The sequence below is a fragment of the Stenella coeruleoalba genome, assembly GCF_951394435.1.
Source record: "Stenella coeruleoalba genome assembly, chromosome: 11".
NCBI lineage: Eukaryota > Metazoa > Chordata > Mammalia > Artiodactyla > Delphinidae > Stenella > Stenella coeruleoalba.
The window spans coordinates 62,480,369-62,500,758 of NC_137157.1; the positions used below are offsets into that span (position 1 = coordinate 62,480,369).

The 20,390-nt window shown below is 39.2% G+C and overlaps 1 protein-coding gene across 4 annotated transcripts in view; it reads right to left on the minus strand.

Moving 5' to 3' along the window:
- The window catches only part of LARP4 (La ribonucleoprotein 4), a 66,928-nt gene extending 48,358 nt beyond the window's left edge, over positions 1-18,570 (minus strand). The window contains exons 1-2 of one of the 4 annotated variants that reach the window (XM_079938374.1): positions 18,428-18,570; positions 52-199 (exon numbers count right to left, since the gene is read on the minus strand). In XM_079938374.1, the coding sequence (XP_079794500.1) occupies positions 52-199; positions 18,428-18,439 (160 nt within the window). In that variant the 5' untranslated portion in view covers positions 18,440-18,570. Of the gene's footprint in view, positions 1-51; positions 200-17,121; positions 17,268-18,427 lie in introns of those variants that run through there. The other 3 variants (XM_079938375.1, XM_079938373.1, XM_079938372.1) reach the window with 3 other exon arrangements.
- Between the last annotated feature and the right edge of the window lie 1,820 nt (positions 18,571-20,390).

Below are 20,390 nucleotides of genomic sequence, written 5' to 3' on the forward strand. Positions count from 1 at the left end.
CGTATGTTTAACCAAAATATGATTCAATCTGATGAAATATTTACGACTTACCCTCAGGATGAGACCCTGATGTGGCTGCTGTTTCATGCCAAGAGCTTTCAGTTCCATGAGTTACTGGAGTGGCATCAGTATTTCCTGGAGGTATTTCTTGCCATACTTTGGCATTAGGATTTAAGCCAGTTCCTTTAGATGTTACCTGCTAAATATTAAAAGGATCCATTTGTTAATTTTAAAGGTCAGAGCAGGGTTTCCCTGGTGGCACAGTGGTTGAGAGTCCACCTGCCAATGCAGGGGACACGGGTTCATGCCCCGGTCCGGGAAGATCTCACATGCCGCGAAGCGGCTAGGCCCGTGAGCCATGGCCGCTGAGCCTGTGCATCCGGAGCCTGTGCTCCGCAACGGGAGAGGCCACAACAGTGAGAGGCTGGCGCACCGCAAAAAAAAAAAAAAAAAAAAAAAAAAAAAAAAAAAAAAGTCAGTGCATTAAAATTATAAATTTAGACAAAACTTTTCCATTACTTAAATGTGAAGAAAATCCCCAATAATATTATGTAATCTAATAATAAATATTAAATAAACAATATTTTAAAGTTTTTGGCTCAACTTGAAAATATAAACCTTTTTAAGCAGATGAACTTGAAATGTTTATATGTAAAATTTAGCTACCTATACAATAAAAACATATTTTTATAAAATACTATTAGTATAGAAATACTGCTTTACCCCAACCTACTTGCAAGTATTGTTAAATTTATTAAAACTATTCACATATCTTTGATGTTAGTGTGTGTTTGAGTACCTAGAACAAATTTTTGAGTTATCTACAGCAATTTTCCACAGTACAATTTTTATTGCCATCTAAGCTGTGATAGAGAGTCTGAATGATTCTGTAAGTGGAAATTTTTTCCCAAGTCAAAAACCGCATTCTGCCTTATGTTACAATGCATTATTTCATTTGTCCTGAAAGTGTATTTTCTTTTTTTTAATTAATTAATTAATTTATTTATTTTTGGCTGTGTTGGGTCTTTGTTGCTGCCTTCAGACTTTCTCTAGTTGCGGCACGCGGGCTTCTCATTGAGGTGGCTTCTCATTGAGGTGGCTTCTCATTGAGGTGGCTTCTCTTGTAGTGGAGCACAGGCTCTAGGCATGCGGGCTCAGTAGTTGTGGCACGCGGGCTCAGTAGTTGTGGCGCACAGGCTTAGTCGCTCCACGGTACGTGGGATCTTACCAGACCAGGGCTCGAACCCGTGTTCCCTGCATCGGCAGGCGGATTCCTAAACACTGCGCCACCAGGGAAGCCCAGAGGATTTGTTTTCTTTCTGCTGGATGACTGCACAGTAAGACTACCAATCTGGTATCACTTAAAATTTTCAACGTGGGTTTCTGGAGAACAAGTAGGGAATTTTAGCCCTACTTTGCATCAAAGAGGATTTGTGGTTAGAATAAGACCCCTCCTTCCACCAACCCAGAGCCAAGGCTAAAGCTGACAAGTTTTCCCTTTTCTCTGAGAAAGCTGTTTTTTCCCCTAGTTTATCTTTTGTCCTGTCTCTAAGCACTGCGATGAAAATCTAAGCTCTGGGCCACTAAGGATCAACAGATGCATTAGGGGCAGGACCTAAGTTTAACACCTGCTTCTTTCTCTGGATTAGTACTTCCTGATTTTTTTGGTCTGAAGATTTCATTTGCTTTCTTACCAGCTTAAAGCTCTGCTTAAAACATAATTTTTAAAAATTAACCACCTTCCCAGTTGTTTTCCAAAATCTCAAATTCATATTTCTTTAAAAGTACCAATACTGTCTTAAGAAAGCTAAATTGGGGACTTCCCTGGTGGCGCAGTGGTTGGGAATCCACCTGCCAATGCAGGGGACACAGGTTCGAGCCCTGGTCCAGGAGGATCCCACATGCCGCAGAGCAACTAAGCCTGTGCGCCACAGCTGCTAAGCCTGTGCTCTAGAGCCTGCGAGCCACAACTGCTGACGCATGGGCGCCTGGGGCCATGCTCCGCAGTGGGAGAGGCCACCGCAGTGAGAGGGCCGCCGCGCACCACAACGAAGAGTGGCTCCTGCTCACTGCAACTAGAGAAAGCCCGCGTGCAGCAACGAAAGCCCAATGCAGCCCCAAATAAATAAATAAATATTTTTTTTTTAAAAAGCAAAATTGAAGAGAAATTCCAACAATTGAGAGGCAACTATGGTATAACAGACAAAGATTAAGTTCACTCTTCCACCCAGTAACTGTGCAATCACTGACCCCAGTTTCCTTATTTTAAAAAATATAATGGGACTTCCCTGGTGGTGCAGTGGTTAAGCATCCACCTGCCAATGCAGAGGACATGGGTTCAAGCTCTGGTCTGGGAAGATCCCACATGCCGCGGAGTAACTAAGCCTGTGAGCCACAACTACTGAGCCTGAGCTCTAGAGCTCTCAAGCCACAACTACTGAAGCCGGCGCGCCTAGAGCCCGCATGCTCCGCGACAAGAGAAGCCCCAGCAATGAGAAGCCCATGCACCACAGTGAAGAGTAGCCCCTGTTCACCACAACTAGAGAAAGCCTGCGTGCAGCAACAAAGACCCAATACAGCCAAACAAAATAATAATAAATAAATAAAACCTTCATTAGGTAAAAAAAGTAAACAAGCAAGTTTTAAAAATATATATGTGTGTGTGTGTATATATATGTATAATGCCTATTCTACCAAAACTCCTTATAGTTTCTACACACCTTGGACACCTAACTTCATGTGTGTTGATCACTACTTCCTCTTTCCCTCTTGTTATTTGTACATACTTCTATTTTGTTACCACTGTAATAGTTTATTTAAGTAAGTGTTCTTTGCAACCAGGCAGTGGGCTCAATGAAGAAAAGGTAGAAACTGGGTCTTCCTCTTCTATTTCAGCTATTAATATAAAACAGGCCAAGAGTACACTTTCAACTGTCTATTTGAATGGAACAGTAGAGGCATAGGTGCAAAACAAAACAAACAAAAGAACCCAACTAATGTTTAACTACTGTATTTACCCTTCTGATGTGCTAGAAAATCAGAGTTGATACAATCTTCCTTGTTTTCATGTGCCTGTTTAAAATGGAAGTCTTACATTGGAGTGGTTCTTGGCTTTTTGATTTCAGGGCTGCTAAAAGCTTTTACAATAAACATCAAAACCAATAACAAAATGTCAAACGTAGCAAGGGAGCAAAAGCATCTTTAAAGTAGCACCAAAGATGAATAACCAAAGCAACATCTTCGCTTAGAGATGTTAATTCACAACTACTTCATATCATTAATTAGCTCAGGGAATAAACAACCAATTTTCTTATAGTACCACCAGGTAGCCCCACCAGGACAGGTACCCAGGTATTATTTAAAAACCTCTAGGTATGTAATTCCTTGGCGCTCCAGTGATTGGGTCTCCACGCTTCCACTGCAGGGGGTAGGGGTTCAATCCCTGGTCGGGAAACTGGGATCCTGAAAGCCTCACGACGTGGCAAAAGAAACAAACAATCAAAAACACCTCTAGGTACCGGTTTTTTCTTTTTTTTTTAAATATTTATTTATTTGGCTGCACCGGGTATTAGTTGTGGCACACGGGATCTCCTTCACAGCATGCAGGAACTTTAGTTGCAGCATGCACGAACTTTAGTTGCGGCATGCAAACCCTTAGTTGCAGCATGCATGTGGGATCTAGTTCCCTGACCAGGGATCAAACCTGGGCCCCCTGCATTGGAGAGTGGAGCCTTAGCCACTGGACCACCAGGGAAGTCCCTATGTAGCAATTTTAGAATGCAAGTAAACTTTACATTTGCCCCTATGTAGACATGTAAACAGGGCATGCTTATCAGTTAGAATTCAGAATCCACTCTGGCTAAATTAAACAGAAACGTAATTTATTAAAAGATAGTGTCAGGCTTCCCTGGTGGCACAGTGGTTGAGAATCTGCCTGCTAATGCAGAGGACACGGGTTCGAGCCCTGGTCTGGGAGGATCCCACATGCCGCGGAGCAACTAGGCCCGTGAACCACAACTACTGAGCCTGCACGTCTGGAGCCTGTGCTCTACAACAAGAGAGGCCGCGATAGTGAGAGGCCCACACACCGCAATGAAGAGTGGCCCCCGCTTGCCACAACTAGAGAAAGACCTCGCACAGAAACGAACACACAGCACAGCAAAAATAAATTAATTAATTAATAAACTCCTACCCCCAACATCTTTAAAAAAAAAAAAAAAATGTTCCGGAAGTGCCCTGATGAGGAAATCACTAACCCTGCCACCACCAAGCAGTAAATGCCAAAATTCAAATCCATTACAACTTTTATTATTACCAGCACCAATGTCACTTCTCCATTAGGAACTAACTCAACCTTGTATTAACTCCACTTTAAGCTGACCGCCTCTGCTGCCACTTCTGTCTATGAAATGGAAGTTATGAATAGAACCCTCATTTCCCTACATTGTATATTTTCAAAAAGAAGACATCTGTAGGTGTGGTCTGACTAGTGGCTCTTAGTAACATGCCTGCATCCATCCAGATACAAGGGAATCTGGGAATTTGCGTTTTGACTAGTACGTTCACTGGAGAGGCCTAACTCATAATATGGGCATTTCTGCAAATGTAGAAAGCTACTGAAGAATTGGGAGGTCCCAAATATGATAAAGAGATTAAGGCTAATATTTAACATGCAAGATATATTATGCCACATATTTAATTTATAAATAAATACCCAATTTAATTTATAAATAAATACCCAATATTGGGGAATTATGATTAAAAAAACTTAACTTTTACTTACTGACGGGATGTACTATTTCACTAAGCATTAAATAATGACTCAAAATAATTAACTATATGCCTTTCAGCAGCATACTACCCATAAATCTGATGTCTCCCTTGCTAATGGTGCCAAGAATAATCAAAGTGTGAGGTCTATGGCATATAGACAAGCAGTACTCCTGGGCATGTTTATATTTTTCTCCAGACTAGTTAAGAGTATGCACTCTAAAAGCCATTAATGTACAGAAGACATATACAAGAATGTATATTGCAGCCCTGACCCCATTAGTGAAAGACTGAAAATAACCTAAATATCCATCTATAGACAAATGGTTAAATAAAATGTAGTATATTTCATAACACAGAATACTATAAAAGTTTAAAAAAAAAGGCCTACATACACTAATGTGGAAAGTGCTCCAAGGTATATTATTCAGTGAAAAAATTCAAGTTGCAAAACAATAAGCATTTTGGTTTTTACTCATATTAACAAACATAAAATCATTGTACAGATAAACATATTGGTATGTAAAAACAGAGAAGGTTTGGAAGGTTACTATTAACAATAGAACTGGGGACTTCCCTGGTGGTGCAGTGGTTAAGAATCCGCCTGTCAATGCAGGGGACACGGGTTTGAGTCCTGGTCCAGGAAGATCCCACATGCCGCGGAGCAACTAAGCCCATGCACCACAACTACTGAGCCGGCGCTCTAGAGCCTGTGAGCCACGACTACTGAAGTCCACGCACCGTAGCGCCTGTGTGCCGCAAGTAATGAGCCCACACACCCCCACAACTACTGAAGCCCACACACTCTAGGGCCTGTGTGCCACAACTACTGAGCCCGTGTGCTGCAACTACTGAAGCCCATGCATCTAGAGCCCGTGCTCCACAAGGAGAAGCCACCGCAGTGAGAGGCCCGCACACCACAATGAAGAGTAGCCATTTCTCCGACTGGAGCAAGCCCGCCCACAGCAACAAAGACACAATGCAGGCAAAAAAAAGAAAATAAAACAATAGAACTGCAAACTAGTAAGAGATCTACCAAACAGGGAAAAGGTACAAAAACAAGCAGGAATAATTAATTGCAAAATGTCAATTTTAGGGAATTTCCTGGTGTCCAGTGGTTAGGACTCCACACTTCTACTGCAGGAGGCACGGGTTCAATCCTGGTCATGGAACTAAGATGCCGCATGCTGCGCAGCATGGCCCCCCACCCCCCAGCCAAAAAAAGTCAATTTTACCGGGACTTCCCTCGTGGTCCAGTGGTTAAGAATCCGCCTTCCAATGCAGGGGACACTGGTTTGATCCCTGATCGGGGAACTAAGATCCCACGTGCTGCAGGACAACTAAGCCCACGTACCACAACTAGAGAGCCCACACACCGCAACTACTGAGCCCGCGTGCCACAACTGGAGAGAAGCCTGTGCGTTGCAACTAAGACCCAATGCAGCCAAAAATAAAAATAAATTAAAAAAATTTTTTTAAATGTCAATTTTACCTATTGAACTACTTAGTGCCATTTTGACAAGTATAAAAAGAAACAACTCACTGCTGTAATTCATATAACTTTGCTAAGAGTTGGCAATGTTTATCAAAAGCCTTAAAATTATATATTCTTTGGTCCAGAAATTCTACTTGTCAGATTTGCTCAAAAGAAAGATATACAAAAATATAAATACAAAGATGTTCATCACAATTTTATAATAGTGAAAAGTTAGAAACTTTCAACTGCTATGGTCTGAACATCTGTGTAACTCCCAACGTCATATATTGAAATCCTAATGCCCAATGTCATAGTACTGGGAGGTGGGGCCTTTGGGAGTTGCTTAAGTCATGAAAATGAATGAGATTAGTGCTCTTCTAAAAGAGAGTCCACAGACCTCCCTAGTCCCTTCCACCACTGAGGATACAGTGAAAAGGCACTATCTATGAACCAGAAAACCCTCACGAAATACCAAATCTGTTGGCACCATGATCCTGGACTTCCCAGAAATAAATTTCTGTTGTTCATAAGCTACCTAATCTGTGATATTGTTATAGCAGCCCGAATAGAACAAGACACCAACAAGAGAGTGAGGATTTGTTCAGTAACTGTAGTCCAGCCACATACAGAATATCCTAGAGCCTTAAAACCAGATTGTATATAAAACTGATGAGACCTGAATAAGTTCTGTGGACTGTATCAACGTAAATTTGCTTGTCTTTACATCATACTATGGTTAAGCAAGGTGTTACTACTGGAGGGACCTGGGCAAAAAGTACACGGTACCACCCTGTACATTCTGGAGACAACTTCTTGTGAATCTATAATTATTTCAAAATAAAGTTTTTAAAAATGGAGAAAAAAATATAGAAGACATGGAAAATGTTCACATTTTGAAGACACTTGGAAAAACAGTAAAGCAAGTTGCTATCTTATGGAAATGATTCAAGTGTGTGAAATAATGCACAAGCACAGAAAAAAGTGGAGAGGGAATTCCCTGGTGGTCCAGCAGTTAGGACTCCATGCTTCCACTGAGGGGGCATAGGTTTGATCCCTGGTCTGGGAACTAAGATCTGCTTGCCGCATGGCACAGCAAATAAATAAACAAATAAATAAATAAGGTCATAACACCTTTGTAAAGCAATATGTCAATACTGATGTGAAAAACTTTTAAAACATTCACTATTTGAGCTACCACAGAGAATATTAGCCTAACAGCTTTATACATAAGAATGTCCTTTATAGAATTACTCAATATAAAGAAAATTTGGAAACTGAAAATGTCCATCAAAAAAACTTTTATGTGGGGACTTCCTGGTAGTCCAGTGGGTAAGACTCCGAGCTCCCAATGCAGCGGGCCTGGGTTTGATCCCTGGTCAGGGAACTAGGTCCCGCACACATACCACAACTAAAGATCCTGAGTGCTGCAACAAAGACCCGGCGCAGCCAAAATAAATAAATTTTTTAATTGAAAAAAAAATTAAAACGTTGATGTTTTCATATAACAAATAATCTTTAAAATGACACAATAATGAATCTGACAAGTCAGTTTAACGAGAACAAAGACTTAATTTTTCATTTAAATTCTAGATAACCATGTTTGACTCATCTTTTGACTAAGTTTAATAAAGAAGCCCATAAAAATCCTTATCTCATTAAAAAAAAATCCTTATCTCTCCCACAGAAGTAGAAGTAAGCCCTTGAGGCTACAGTTATATAAAACATCTATTAAAGGATGTAAATTGTCCAAGTGCATGCTGAAACTATCTGCCAACATACACATATGCAGTATGTAAGCACAAAGATACTCTCAAATCACCACAAAAAAATTCAAATTGTCAGTCCATAAAACTAACAGATCAATACCTCTATCTCTAAGCAATATATGCCATTATCGAATAAGCCAAAAGCAGTCCTTATGATTGACCCATTTTATGCCAGTTCCTATCTGGGGAAAGATACAAATGAAAGGAAAAAACAGAAACATAAATTTCTTGGCAAAATGATATCTTCTGGTCATAAAAGAGCAGTTTTAAGGTAACAGAACCAAGAGTTAGGAAAAAGTCACCATAAATATGGCAAAACCATCTCTTTGGTCATATATAACTGTTTGTTTTACTTACCTATTTACTATCAGAAACAGAAATCCCATGCCACTTAACCCTACAAATGCTGAAAAACAGAAATAAAGTATAGAAATTGATTAAACTTATTTGCCTCATGGCAGATCAATCATCCAGGTTTAATTTTTACATCTCCAGTACTGAGAGGACAACACCACAAGTACTTTAAAAAAAAAGTGGGGTGGAATTCCCTGGCAGTCCAGCGGTTATGACTCCGCAATTCCACCGCAAGGGGCACAGGTTCAATCCCTGATCAGGGAACTAAGATCCCACAAGCTGCAAAGCATAGCCGCCCCCCACCCCCCCAAAAAAATAAACACCTGTCATTTCATCCAGCATGAAACTTCAGAGTCCTACCAGAATATGCTTAGGGGCATTTTATAGAAAGTAAAAATGAAAAATGGGAATTTTTCACCCATTCTGACAAAGAAGGATAACTAACATTTATGGAACACTTAATTCATCTTCATAACAACTACATTTAAATTCTATCATCTACATTTTGTAGATAAGGAAAACCTTACATTACCTAAAGGTAATCTGCCCAAGGCTGCACAGCTAATAAAGACAGAGCCAGAATTTGAACCTAGGCACTCTGCAGAGTCTGCCACTATACTACAGTTGCCTCAGAGAAAACTTTAAGACAACAAGTTACATACTATTTAAGGAATATTACAAATCTCCTCACCAAGTCTGTAAAACAGTCCCTGGCCCCAGTTCCACCTACAGTGTCTAACAATACAGAAGAAATGGATATAGAAAATAGACACCAGATAAGAACTAGAGTACCCAGGGCAGAAGTCAATTCAGCTCTGCAATGATTTCTATCTTAGGGCCATGGTACAGCTAATTTTCAGCTATTAAAAAAAAAGTTTTAAAAAAAGGTAAGATTCATGGTAATTTATGCAATAAAATTTACCCCCTATTACAAAGCACTTACCCTAACTTGAATTATTTTGTCTGCAAGCTCCACAGTGGCAGTGACCTTGTCTATGGTTTACTCTTCTCTAGCACCTTGAACAGTAACTAGCACACAGGAGACCAATAATAAAATTTATATGCTATATGAGAGTTTCTTAAACTTTACTGTGCATAAGAATCATCTAGGGATCTTGATAAAATGCAGATTCTGATTCAGCAGTTCAGGGATAGGGCTAGAGAGTTTGTATTCTAACAAGCCCTGGGTAAAGAAGTTACTGAGGCTCACACTTTGAATAGCAAGGCAACTGGACCAATCTAAGTCATTTGCCAAATTGTCAAAAATCAGGATTCACTTACTCCACACCTGGAAGGAAATCTTCAGTTTATTCATCAATAAAACTATTACTGCTGATCCTCTAATATCAGAGGGAAAGACAAGTTCCCCAAATTCCCACTTCCTCAGTCAGATGACAGATGATGAGTGCTTAAAACTCTGGGGGAGGGCTTCCCTGGTGGCACAGTAGTTAAGAATCCACCTACCAATACAGGGGACACGGGTTCGAGTCCTGGTCCCGGAAGATACCACATGCTGTGGAGCAACTAAGCCCGTGCACCACAACTACTGAAGCCTGTGCGCCTAGAGCCTGTGCTCCGCAAGGAGAAGCCACCGCAATGAGAAGCCTGCGCACCGCAATGAAGAGAAGCCCCCACTCGCTGCAACTAGAGAAAGCCCGAACGCAACGAAGACCCAACGCGGTCAACAAAAAAAAACAACCAACCACCTTTGGGGAAATCATGGATTGATCTGAAGATATAATCAAAATTAGACTTCTTCCTAAAAAGTTCTTCATATGAGATTCATAATCACCTTACTGTTAAAGACTAAGAACCCAATTAATAGATATTTAGCATTTAAATAGTCCTCAAAATACCAAGTCATTTTACTTCAAATTGGTCATCTGATAAAGCCAATAGCTAACTATACAAATGAACTCAAAAAACCTCAAACCTCAAATATCAGTACTAAATATCAAAATAATCCTTTTCAAAAAAGGGCACCTTTTAATTCCTAGTGTGTATAGCCAAGTCAGCAAACCGTTTGTTACGAAAACTGAAATGAGATATTTCATAAGTATATGTGAAAGCAGCAACTCACTTATGTTTATTATGTACCAGACACTAGGTGCTTTACATTGACTGTCAATCCTCTTAACAACCCTTTGAGATAGATAATAATTATAATATCTCATATATTAGTATTATCCTCAATTTACAGATAAGGAAACTGAGAAACACAAGTTAAACAACTTGCTCAAGGTCATACAACTAGAAAATTGCCTAACCTGAGCAGGCAGCCTGGCCCCAGAGTCCATGTTCTTAACCATTCTTTTATGCAACCTTTCATATAAATGTATCTTATTATTACTCAATCACTGCCCTCCTATTTTTTTCCTTCCTCCAACTCAAAACGATAGAATAACCCTATTTCCCTTGGCTTGCTCAAATGCAAATTTTTGTAAATCCTATAAATTTACACTTCCCATAGCCAATTCAACAACAAATACTTTAGTACCAATTTAGTACACTATCTTCCCTTGTTAATGATATGGAAAAACAACAACCAGCCAAAAAGCACACAGTAAATCTCTGATCTCCTCTGAAAAATTATCATACAAACCAGGACATTTTTGAGAATAAAATGGGGTGCGACATCTGTTCCAGAAAACAGGTGTACACTATGACTGTCCAGGACAAAATGGGAGGTATGGTCACTCTACCCATTTTGTAGTTTGCACTACCTAGTGGTATGAAATACTGGCCAACTATGTACTATACAAACCCTGGATTACTCCTGACTTTTCTGCCCTGACAGAGAAAATGCTTTTCTCTTCCCTCAATAATATATAAATCAAACAAAACTTAATTCCTCATCCTTGGCTCTATGCCTATGTTCATACCATACTCCTAGTAATATTCATCTAAAGTACTCCTCTGTCTTTAATTTAGAGCCAGTCGTTTATAAATACAGAGATATTTTCTGAACTAAAGATTGGTTCAAATGTCCAGACAAGGCAACAGACGAGAGGAAACATGAGTATGTGATATTCAAGTTTCTTTTCCTTACATTTACTTACACTTATACATTAGAAAAAATATTTTTTTCCACAAGAGCAAATATAAAGTGCCGATTTGCACTTTATCATTTGTATTTCTTTAAATCTTGCATATAAATGAGTCTAAATTTTAACAGTCCGCAAGCTTCATTCTCATTTAGAAAGTTTTATTTGCCCAATTGATAATATGCTCAAACTATAAAAAATTTAAAGTAAGGTAATTAACCTGTTTGGCTTACAGCAAATCAATAACAATGCTGGGATTCAAACTCAAAGTTATACGTCTCTTAAATCAGTGCTATCTCACAGTAGCTTTTGCAATTAATAGTGCTACTATCATGTAGTTTTAATAAATTTCCCAGAAATACTTGCTGTGATGATCACATGATAGTGTCTGTCAAGCCTTTACCTAGACTGTATTACAAACAAGGCTTAATACATAAGCACCATGAACACAGGGCTTCCTTCCCTGGTGGTGCAGTGGTTGAGAATCTGCCTGCCAATGCAGGGGACACAGGTTCAATCCCTAGCCCGGGAAGATCCCACATGCCGCGGAGCAACTAAGCCCGTGCGCCGCAACTACCGAGCCTGTGCTCCAGAGCCCATGAGCCACAACTACTGAAGCCCACGCACCTAGAGCCTGTGCTCCACAACTAGAGAAGCCACCGCAATGAGAAGCCTGCGCACTGCAACGAAGAGTAGCCCTGGCTGGCCGCCACTAGAGAAAGCCCGCGTGCAGCAACAAAGACCCAACACAGCCAAACAAAACAAAAAAGAAAACAAAAAAACCCACCATGAACACAACCTAAACTGTCAGAAGAATCATTCTCAAATTACAGATAAGAAGTTGAGGATCAAAAAAAGTTGTCACTTGCCTCGGGTCATAGCTAACATTTGAACCCAGGATTCCAAAACCCTTACAGAAAACATAGCGCAAAACACAAAAGTTTACAATGTTTTCAAGACTGGAAACCTCCCTCAAGAATTGAACTTTAAAGAAAACACAACTTAAGCAAAACACAGACTATAGGAACAATAAATTAAAATCCTACAAGCACTATCAGAGCTAAAGAGTCACTTTCCATTTTCACTTAAGGATATTCGAAGTGGAAGTTTAAAAAAAATTTTTTAAGACTTCACAATGATAGCTGCATTCGTTTCCTAACTTCCTCTACTTTCCACTCCTCTGCAATACAGACACGGACCCCATCTCTACCTACAGGGCCTAAATCTTTTTTTAAGCTCTTAGGGAGAGACCAAAATTACAGATTTCAAATGTTCATGTCTAGTACTAAAGATCACTTCCATTAGCTGACAAGTAATATGGAGCTGACAGACAGCCTGAATTGATAGAAAATAGTTGAATATCAATATTTCTAGTTACTGGTTTTTCACATACTGTAATTTGAAGCACCATGAGGTACTTTTACATCTTTATATTCACTTCTGAGCATTTTATTCCACTTTTCACACTTTGAAAATAATTTCTACTTCATTTTCAGCCCATTATATTTGAAAATATTTCTTTGAAAATGTTTATCCATTTTAAAACTCTGTATCCAGCTCCAATAAATATTCCAAAATCAAACTGTTCAAAAATCACTCAGCTATTCACTTATTTATAATTCTTCTTGGCAATAATTTCACAATTCGTTAAGGCACTTTCTTCTTTTCAGTCATTTTTGAAAAGTCATTTCAACTAAGTCATATCTAATAACTTTTTATAAATATGTGATTATTTAAGCTAATGGGAAAAAACTGAGTACTATACTTGAGGTAAAAGGCACAATACTTCCCATGATTACTGAAATATAAAATCAATGAAAAATTATCTAGGCAAATATCTCACTTACTTCAGATTCTAAAGCTAACCTAAAATTTAAAACGTTATCACCTAAAAAAGCAGAAAACTTTAGGGACTTCCCTGGTGGTCCAGCGGATAAGACTCCGCGCTCCCAATGCAGGGGACACGGGTTTGATCCCTGGTCAGGGAACTAAGATCCCACATCCCACATGCCACACGGTGCGGGCAAAAAAAAAAAAAAAAAGCAGAAAACTTTAGAAGTCAGATAAATTACTTTTAAAATTGTATAAGATCTGGGAGAAGAGGGATTTACTGTTTAATGTGTACAGAGCTTCAGTTTTGCAAGATGAAGCTTCTGGAGATGGATGGTGGCAATGGTTGCACAACAATGTAAATGTACTTAATACCACTGAACTGTACATTAAAAATGGTTAAGATGATACATTTTGTTATGTGTATTTTACCATAATTTTTAAAAATTATGTTAGAGTATGCATCCTAGGGTGCATAAAAGTCACTGCTACCTAAATAAGTAGTTATAAGTATTCATTTTTAGGGAAAAACTCAAATAGAGACAGAAATCCAATTAAAACATTGCCAAACAACTAGAGCAGACATAATTGGCTGGAAATACTGGAGGGAGAAAATGATCTGAAAAATGAATAAAATACTGGCAAACCATAAAAACACGAAAAGATTGCAAACTGCCTCCTTGAAATAACTCTCTAGCAGCCAGAAGAACACAGCAAATTGCTGTTTCAAACTTTCAGAATTTTTTGTAACCGAATTTATGTTGGAACATGTTTGACAATTTGGTATATTATCCAAACGTTTTTACCTCTTCCCAGAGAGACAGACACGGTATGTGTCTCCTTCAGAACAGAGGTGAGATAAAGACAATAAAACTACTGAAGTCAGTATAGCCCTTTGTCTGCAAGACCAAGTTTTTAAAAAGTTACATCTAAGTATTACCTAAAATAGGATTCCTAGTCTGCCTATAGATTTCTATTGCAGTACACTGCAATTTAGAGTTCTAATTCCACCTTCAATATTCACTAGCTGTACGATCTTGGGCAAGTTTCTTAAATTTTCTGTGCCTTAGTTTCTTTATCTCTAAAATGGCGATAATAATGCTACTTACCTCATAGATAGGTTTGAGTTGATGTATATAAATGTATACATGCAAAAAGACTTAACAGGCCTGACATATCAATAGTGAGCACAATTCATGAGAACACAACTATTATTATATTATTATCATTACTATTATCTATCCCACTGATTCCAGTTATAAACTAGTTAAGCTGGGGTCTCTCCAGAAAAATGCACACAAATAAAAGATTTTGAACACAGCTGCAGAGGACTCATCAATCCCAGATTAGAGAAGTCTTACCAAAGCAACTTAGTTGGTAGTAAAGTGGTTATTAACCTCCCTCATGCCATGGACCTCTTCAGTAGTCCAATTAACCTATGAATCTCTTCTCAGAATGTTTTTAAGTATATGAAATACACAGGACTATAAAAAATCAATTATAGTATAGTTATGAAAGTATTTTAAAATTTCTAATTTAGTAATAAATGTTTCTTTACAAGTGCATTAAACAAGACTTTTTTTACATATAATAAGGAGCAATGCACGTAAACATTTCAAGATATCTGCAAAAACTGTAATATGATATGAAAACACTTCTCTTGTTGCATCCATTGAAATGTCAAGAATTTTTAATTCTCTTCAATTCTAGATTTCAATTAGAAGCTAGTGAAAATAAACAGGCAAACTTTTTTTTCCTCAACCAAGTTCACGGACTTCCTCAATTCCATCTAGGGACCCAGATTAAGAACCCCTGGCTTATTGGAAAGTAAGTGCAAAAATAAGTTTTGGAGTCTGTGACTTACGTTCTAGAAGCCAGACTTCAGACTTTAGTCCCCACATTATTTACACCTGAATGACCTTAGACATCAAACTTCTGAACTTTGGTTCCCTCATTTAGAATAATTCCTACATCGTGAGGTTACAAGGATTGAATATTAGTTAACAAAATGCCGAAAGACCAGTATGTTATATTTTATTGATTTTAATACCATATAATTAGACCCAAATATTTAATGCCATTGTTAATTTTCAGTAAAACTCATTATATGTGAAAAATTAAAAACCACATACTGATTTACAAAGAAAATGAAAATATTAACTATATGTAACATTTTAGTGAGAGCTATGATTTGGCTTCAGAATGACCTGTATCTAAATCCCAGTTCCACTACTTTAGTCTTACTAAGTTAAACTCTCCACCTCAGTTTTCTCATCTATAGAACACTGAAAGGTTGTTTTAGAAACGAGAGGATCTAGCTTAAACGGTCAATAAATGGAGTTATTATTAAAGTTCACATTTTAACAAAGCCAAAGCAATCAATTTGGACCTCAAAAGTTTATTCTGGAATTCATGTTTATACAACTACAACTTCACAGTCCTTTGCCCGGCAAAACACATACACACTTAAAACCTGCAGCATTTGCTTGGCATAACACTCCTAACACGAACTGGCACTGCTTGAAATCAGATATGATTTCTTACTCTGCCTAAGGAAAACAACGAGGATAAAAAACGATCAACAGAATGGATTCAATAATTTTAAAGCTCTTCATGATTTACTTGGAATCTTTACTACCAAGGTTGGAATACTCTATAAGGTAGCTGTCTCTTTAAAACCCAATATAAAGATATCAAATTTATCAGCTACATATTGTCGGTTAGATTAAAAAAAAAAAGGCAGAAGCATGTGTCTACTTTATGCCGGAATACTATAGATTAAGATTCCCCCCTCCCCAAGTCCGTCTGAAATAAACCCGCCATAGACTGGCTCCCGATCCATTATACAACCTGTAAATTCCTTCCCTCATTGAAAAGATTCTTTTTGTGGGCATAGTTAACAAGTGCCAAGCTGCGAAGTTGCAGCTTTGCTGGTTTGACGTTTTCACAATGCAAGAACAATATGATCTGGAATCTACTCAAAGCATTAGCCAGGCAGTCAGCTGATGCTCACTGCACACAAGAGAAAGACAGAAATAAGAGAAACTGAACCTCGTAAAACCACTACGTTTTAAAGCTAAAATAGGCCAACAGCAGATGTTCCAGTTAAAGTAATAAAAGTATTTCTATTGTTAAAATAACAATTAAAAAAAACCCAAACAACCGGCTTTCCCCGAACTAGGTTTCGCTCGTTCTTGAAATTTTCCTTGTAAAGGGCTCTTATCCGTTCATAAAATCAGCTCCTCACCACAGAGCGGCTGCCTGAGTTAACTTTATATAGCCAAACCCTATTGGCTTCTCCTCCGTTCACAATAACTCGCTTGCCACCCACAGAACGTTCCAGAGATCTAGGGACGGGGACCAAACAAAATTTGGTGGGGGTTGCTAAACAGAAGCTTTCAACTTTCTTTCCCAAACACTTCTACCTAATTTCACCTTCCTGCCTCCGCAGCCCCACATGTTGCTCGCCTGCTCCCAGAGGGCCGCGCGAGGCCTCGGTTCACCCCGGAACGCGCCCACCTGATTACCCTTTTCTCCGCAGACTCCGCCCTCCCCGCCCCCCTCCCCCCCCCTCGCTCGCCTCCTCTAGAAGGTCCATATGGGACGCTTTCCCCTTCCTCCGATCCTCACGCCGCACCAGAGAAGCCTCGATACTCCACCTTCGGTTCTCCCCCGCCACGGCGCTCGCCTCTCACAGCCTCCTAAAGTGCTGCGAGCGCGCAAATCGGAGCCGCGGGCCTGCACGGCCCAGGTGCTGTGTCAGCCTATCTGCCGGTTCCGCGCCGTGTACGGCCTGGAAAGTCACATGGCGCTGGAACCGGCCGGCGCCTTCACACTCCTGCTCTCCTCAGAGCAGGACGAGAATCCCAAGTCCACTCACCTCCACGAAGAGCAACATGACTTTCTCCGCTCGGCCCAATCGTTCTCGCCGACGCGACTCCAACTGGCTTACAGGCCGGAGCCCCAATAGCTAGGATAAGGACACTCGCCTGGCCCCTCCACCCGGCAGCGGACCCGGCTCCTCCCCCGCCGTCAGCCGCTGCGGCCTGACCCGCCCAGTCCCACCTCCCTTGAAACAGCAACTGTTTCCGGCTCTAGAGAACAATTGCTTCCGGGAGAAGAGAAAATCCTCGGCGCGCTCAACTTTTGCGCTACCTTTTCCAGCCGCAGTATGGACTGTACTATCATGTGGCCGGGGGGAGGGGGGGCTGGGGAAGCGATCAGAGGAAGGCACCATTCTGTGCCACGGGAGTATGTAAAAATTTTACAGGCGCATTTTATCCCTGGCGAAACGGATAGTTACCATGGCCATAATAACTCCGCAGTTCTCGTGGCCCAAGACCTAGATCTGATAAAAAGCCGAGCTTGTGCAAAATGTACTGAAAAACAACCACCCCTGCCGAAAAGGCGGCGGCTCTCAGGGAAAAAGTAGAGAAGGGAAAAAAGCAGCAGTAATAGTAAATACATTAACAGCAACTGCTGTACATTAAAGGCCTACTACATGCCTGGCACTATTCTAAGTATTTTACGTGAATTAATCTAAACAATCCAACGCAATAATACTATTATCCCTATTTTACAGTTGAAGGAGCTCTCTAGAACACACTTTGCCCCAAGTTCCCTTGAATTAGGTACCCACATCTCTGCTCAATATAATCCTATTTGGTAGTACTTAGCCTGGAGAGCCTCTTCATTGATGTTCTGCCATTAATTCAAATGAAATACAACAAAAAAATTTTTTAATTATCTTTATAATTTTCTGTTAGATGATCCAAAATCCTTATTATCTTTAGCAACACTTACTAGGATTTATCTCTCCCTTATCAGTCCCACTTCAATATCCTAGCTCTGACACTCATCGTTTGAAACAGTCATGTCTTGATCTTCTCCAATGGATTTTTTCTATTCTATTATTTCAAAAAATCTTCCTAAATTGAAAGTTTCATTTTTACCAAACTGTTATTATTTGCTTTCAAGACCTTACCATTCTGATCCTATGTAATCTCCCTTAACCTCAAATGAATCCCTTCATTTTTCATTTAGATGCCAAATTAATTTCCCCTTCGAATTGCTGATATTTCTGTCCCATACTCTCCTACTCTGATCTGCAGTAAACTCAACATTACCTCATCTCAATTAAACCAGTCTCCTTACTTTTTCCCTGAAATAACAAACTCTGCACTCACCTCCAAAGCCATGGCTCATTGAAAAGCCTATCTGAAATGCCTTCATTTGTCAGTCAATCTTCTCTCTCCATAAGATTCTCCCAAAGACCCTGCTCCTCACAGGTCTCTTCTTCATGTCCCTTGTTAGCACTTGAATATTATATTCTATCTTAAATTTTTTTTTGTTGTTTTTTAGTTTCTTCACAGGTCCCTATCATATATTTTTCACAGTCTAGTATAATGGTAGCCACATAGTAGTATCTCAACAAATGCTTGTCAGATTGAAGAGATTTTAAAATTTGCTTTAAAAAGCCTTCATTTCCAGTTGCTGATGAATTCCATGCTGCATAAAAAAATATGAAGGAGAGAGAGAGCACAATAATACTAAATTAGTTTTGTTGACAAGTATGTAGGCTGCTTTGTGAATGTCCACTAGGGTAAGCAATATAAAGAAATCAAGAGAAATTAACAGTTATTTAAGAATCTCACAATATAGTATTATTATCAACAAAGTAATTTAATAGATTAATTGATTATGTTGAGAAATGCTGGGTAATGATAGATATTTTAATGAAACCTCACATTTATATAAATAAATAATTCTCCTTAAATGTGGCCCTTTCACAGGAATGTACAGTGGAGAAAGGACAGCCTCTTCAATAAGTGGTGCTGGGAATACTGGACAGGTACATGTAACTGTTGGTGGGAATGTAAATTGATACAGCCACTGTGGAGAACAGTATGGAGATTCCTTAAAAAACTACAAATAGAACTACCATATGACTCAGCAATCCCATAATTCAAAACGAGTCATGTACCAAAATGTTCATTGCAGCTCTATTTACAATAGCCCGGAGATGGAAACAACCTAAGTGTCCATCATCGGATGAATGGATAAAGAAGATGTGGCACATATATACAATGGAATATTACTCAGCCATAAAAAGAAACGAAATTGAACTATTTGTAATGAGGTGGATAGACCTAGAGTCTGTCATACAGAGTGAAGTAAGTCAGAAAGAGAGAGACAAATACCATATGCTAACACATATATATGGAATTTAAGAAAAAAAAATGTCATGAAGAGCCTAGGGGTAAGACAGGAATAAAGACCCAGGCCTACTAGAGAATGGACTTGAGGATATGGGGAGGGGGAAGGGTAAGCTGTGATAAAGCGAGAGAGAGGCATGGACATATATACAGTACCAAACGTAAGGTAGATAGCTAGTGGGAAGCAGCGGCATAGCTCAGGGAGATCAGCTCGGTACTTTGTGACCGCCTGGAGGGGTGGGAGTGGGAGAGTGGGAGGGAGGGAGACGCAAGAGGGAAGAGATATGGGGATATATGTATATATATAACTGATTCATTTTGTTGTAAAGCAGAAACTAACACACCATTGTAAAGCAATTATACTCCAATAAAGATGTTTAAAAAAAATGTGGCCCTTTCAGAAAATATTATGAACTTCCTTGAATAAATAGACTTAATTGTGATTTATAGGAAAGGAGGGAGTGATATTTTATGACTGGGGGGGAGGGTGCAGTCTAACAATAAAAGAAAGTATGAAAGTATTCTGGGACTTAGAAAAGTTTCCATGAGGAGAGGAGTTTTAAACTATAATGAATATCCAAATTTTAGACAGTTTCCATGGAGGTACTGAGGAAGAATATGCCAAATGTTAGATAAAGAAACCTAAAGTACCGCATCTGGTTTTGAGAGGTTCACCAACTGGTGGATAGAAACAAATAATAAATAGTTACACTCAATGAGATAAGTGCTATAATACAAAGTTTACAAAATGATTTGGGAACACAGGGGAGGGAGTAATTTAGACAACAGGATCTTAGAAGGGAAAATATTTAACTTGCTCTTACATATTGATTAATATTTTTAAAAGACAATTACATTATGATCCCCTGTATCCCTTTCTCTGAAGGACTGAAACAAATTGTTTAAATTTACAAGTTTACAACAAGCACTCAAC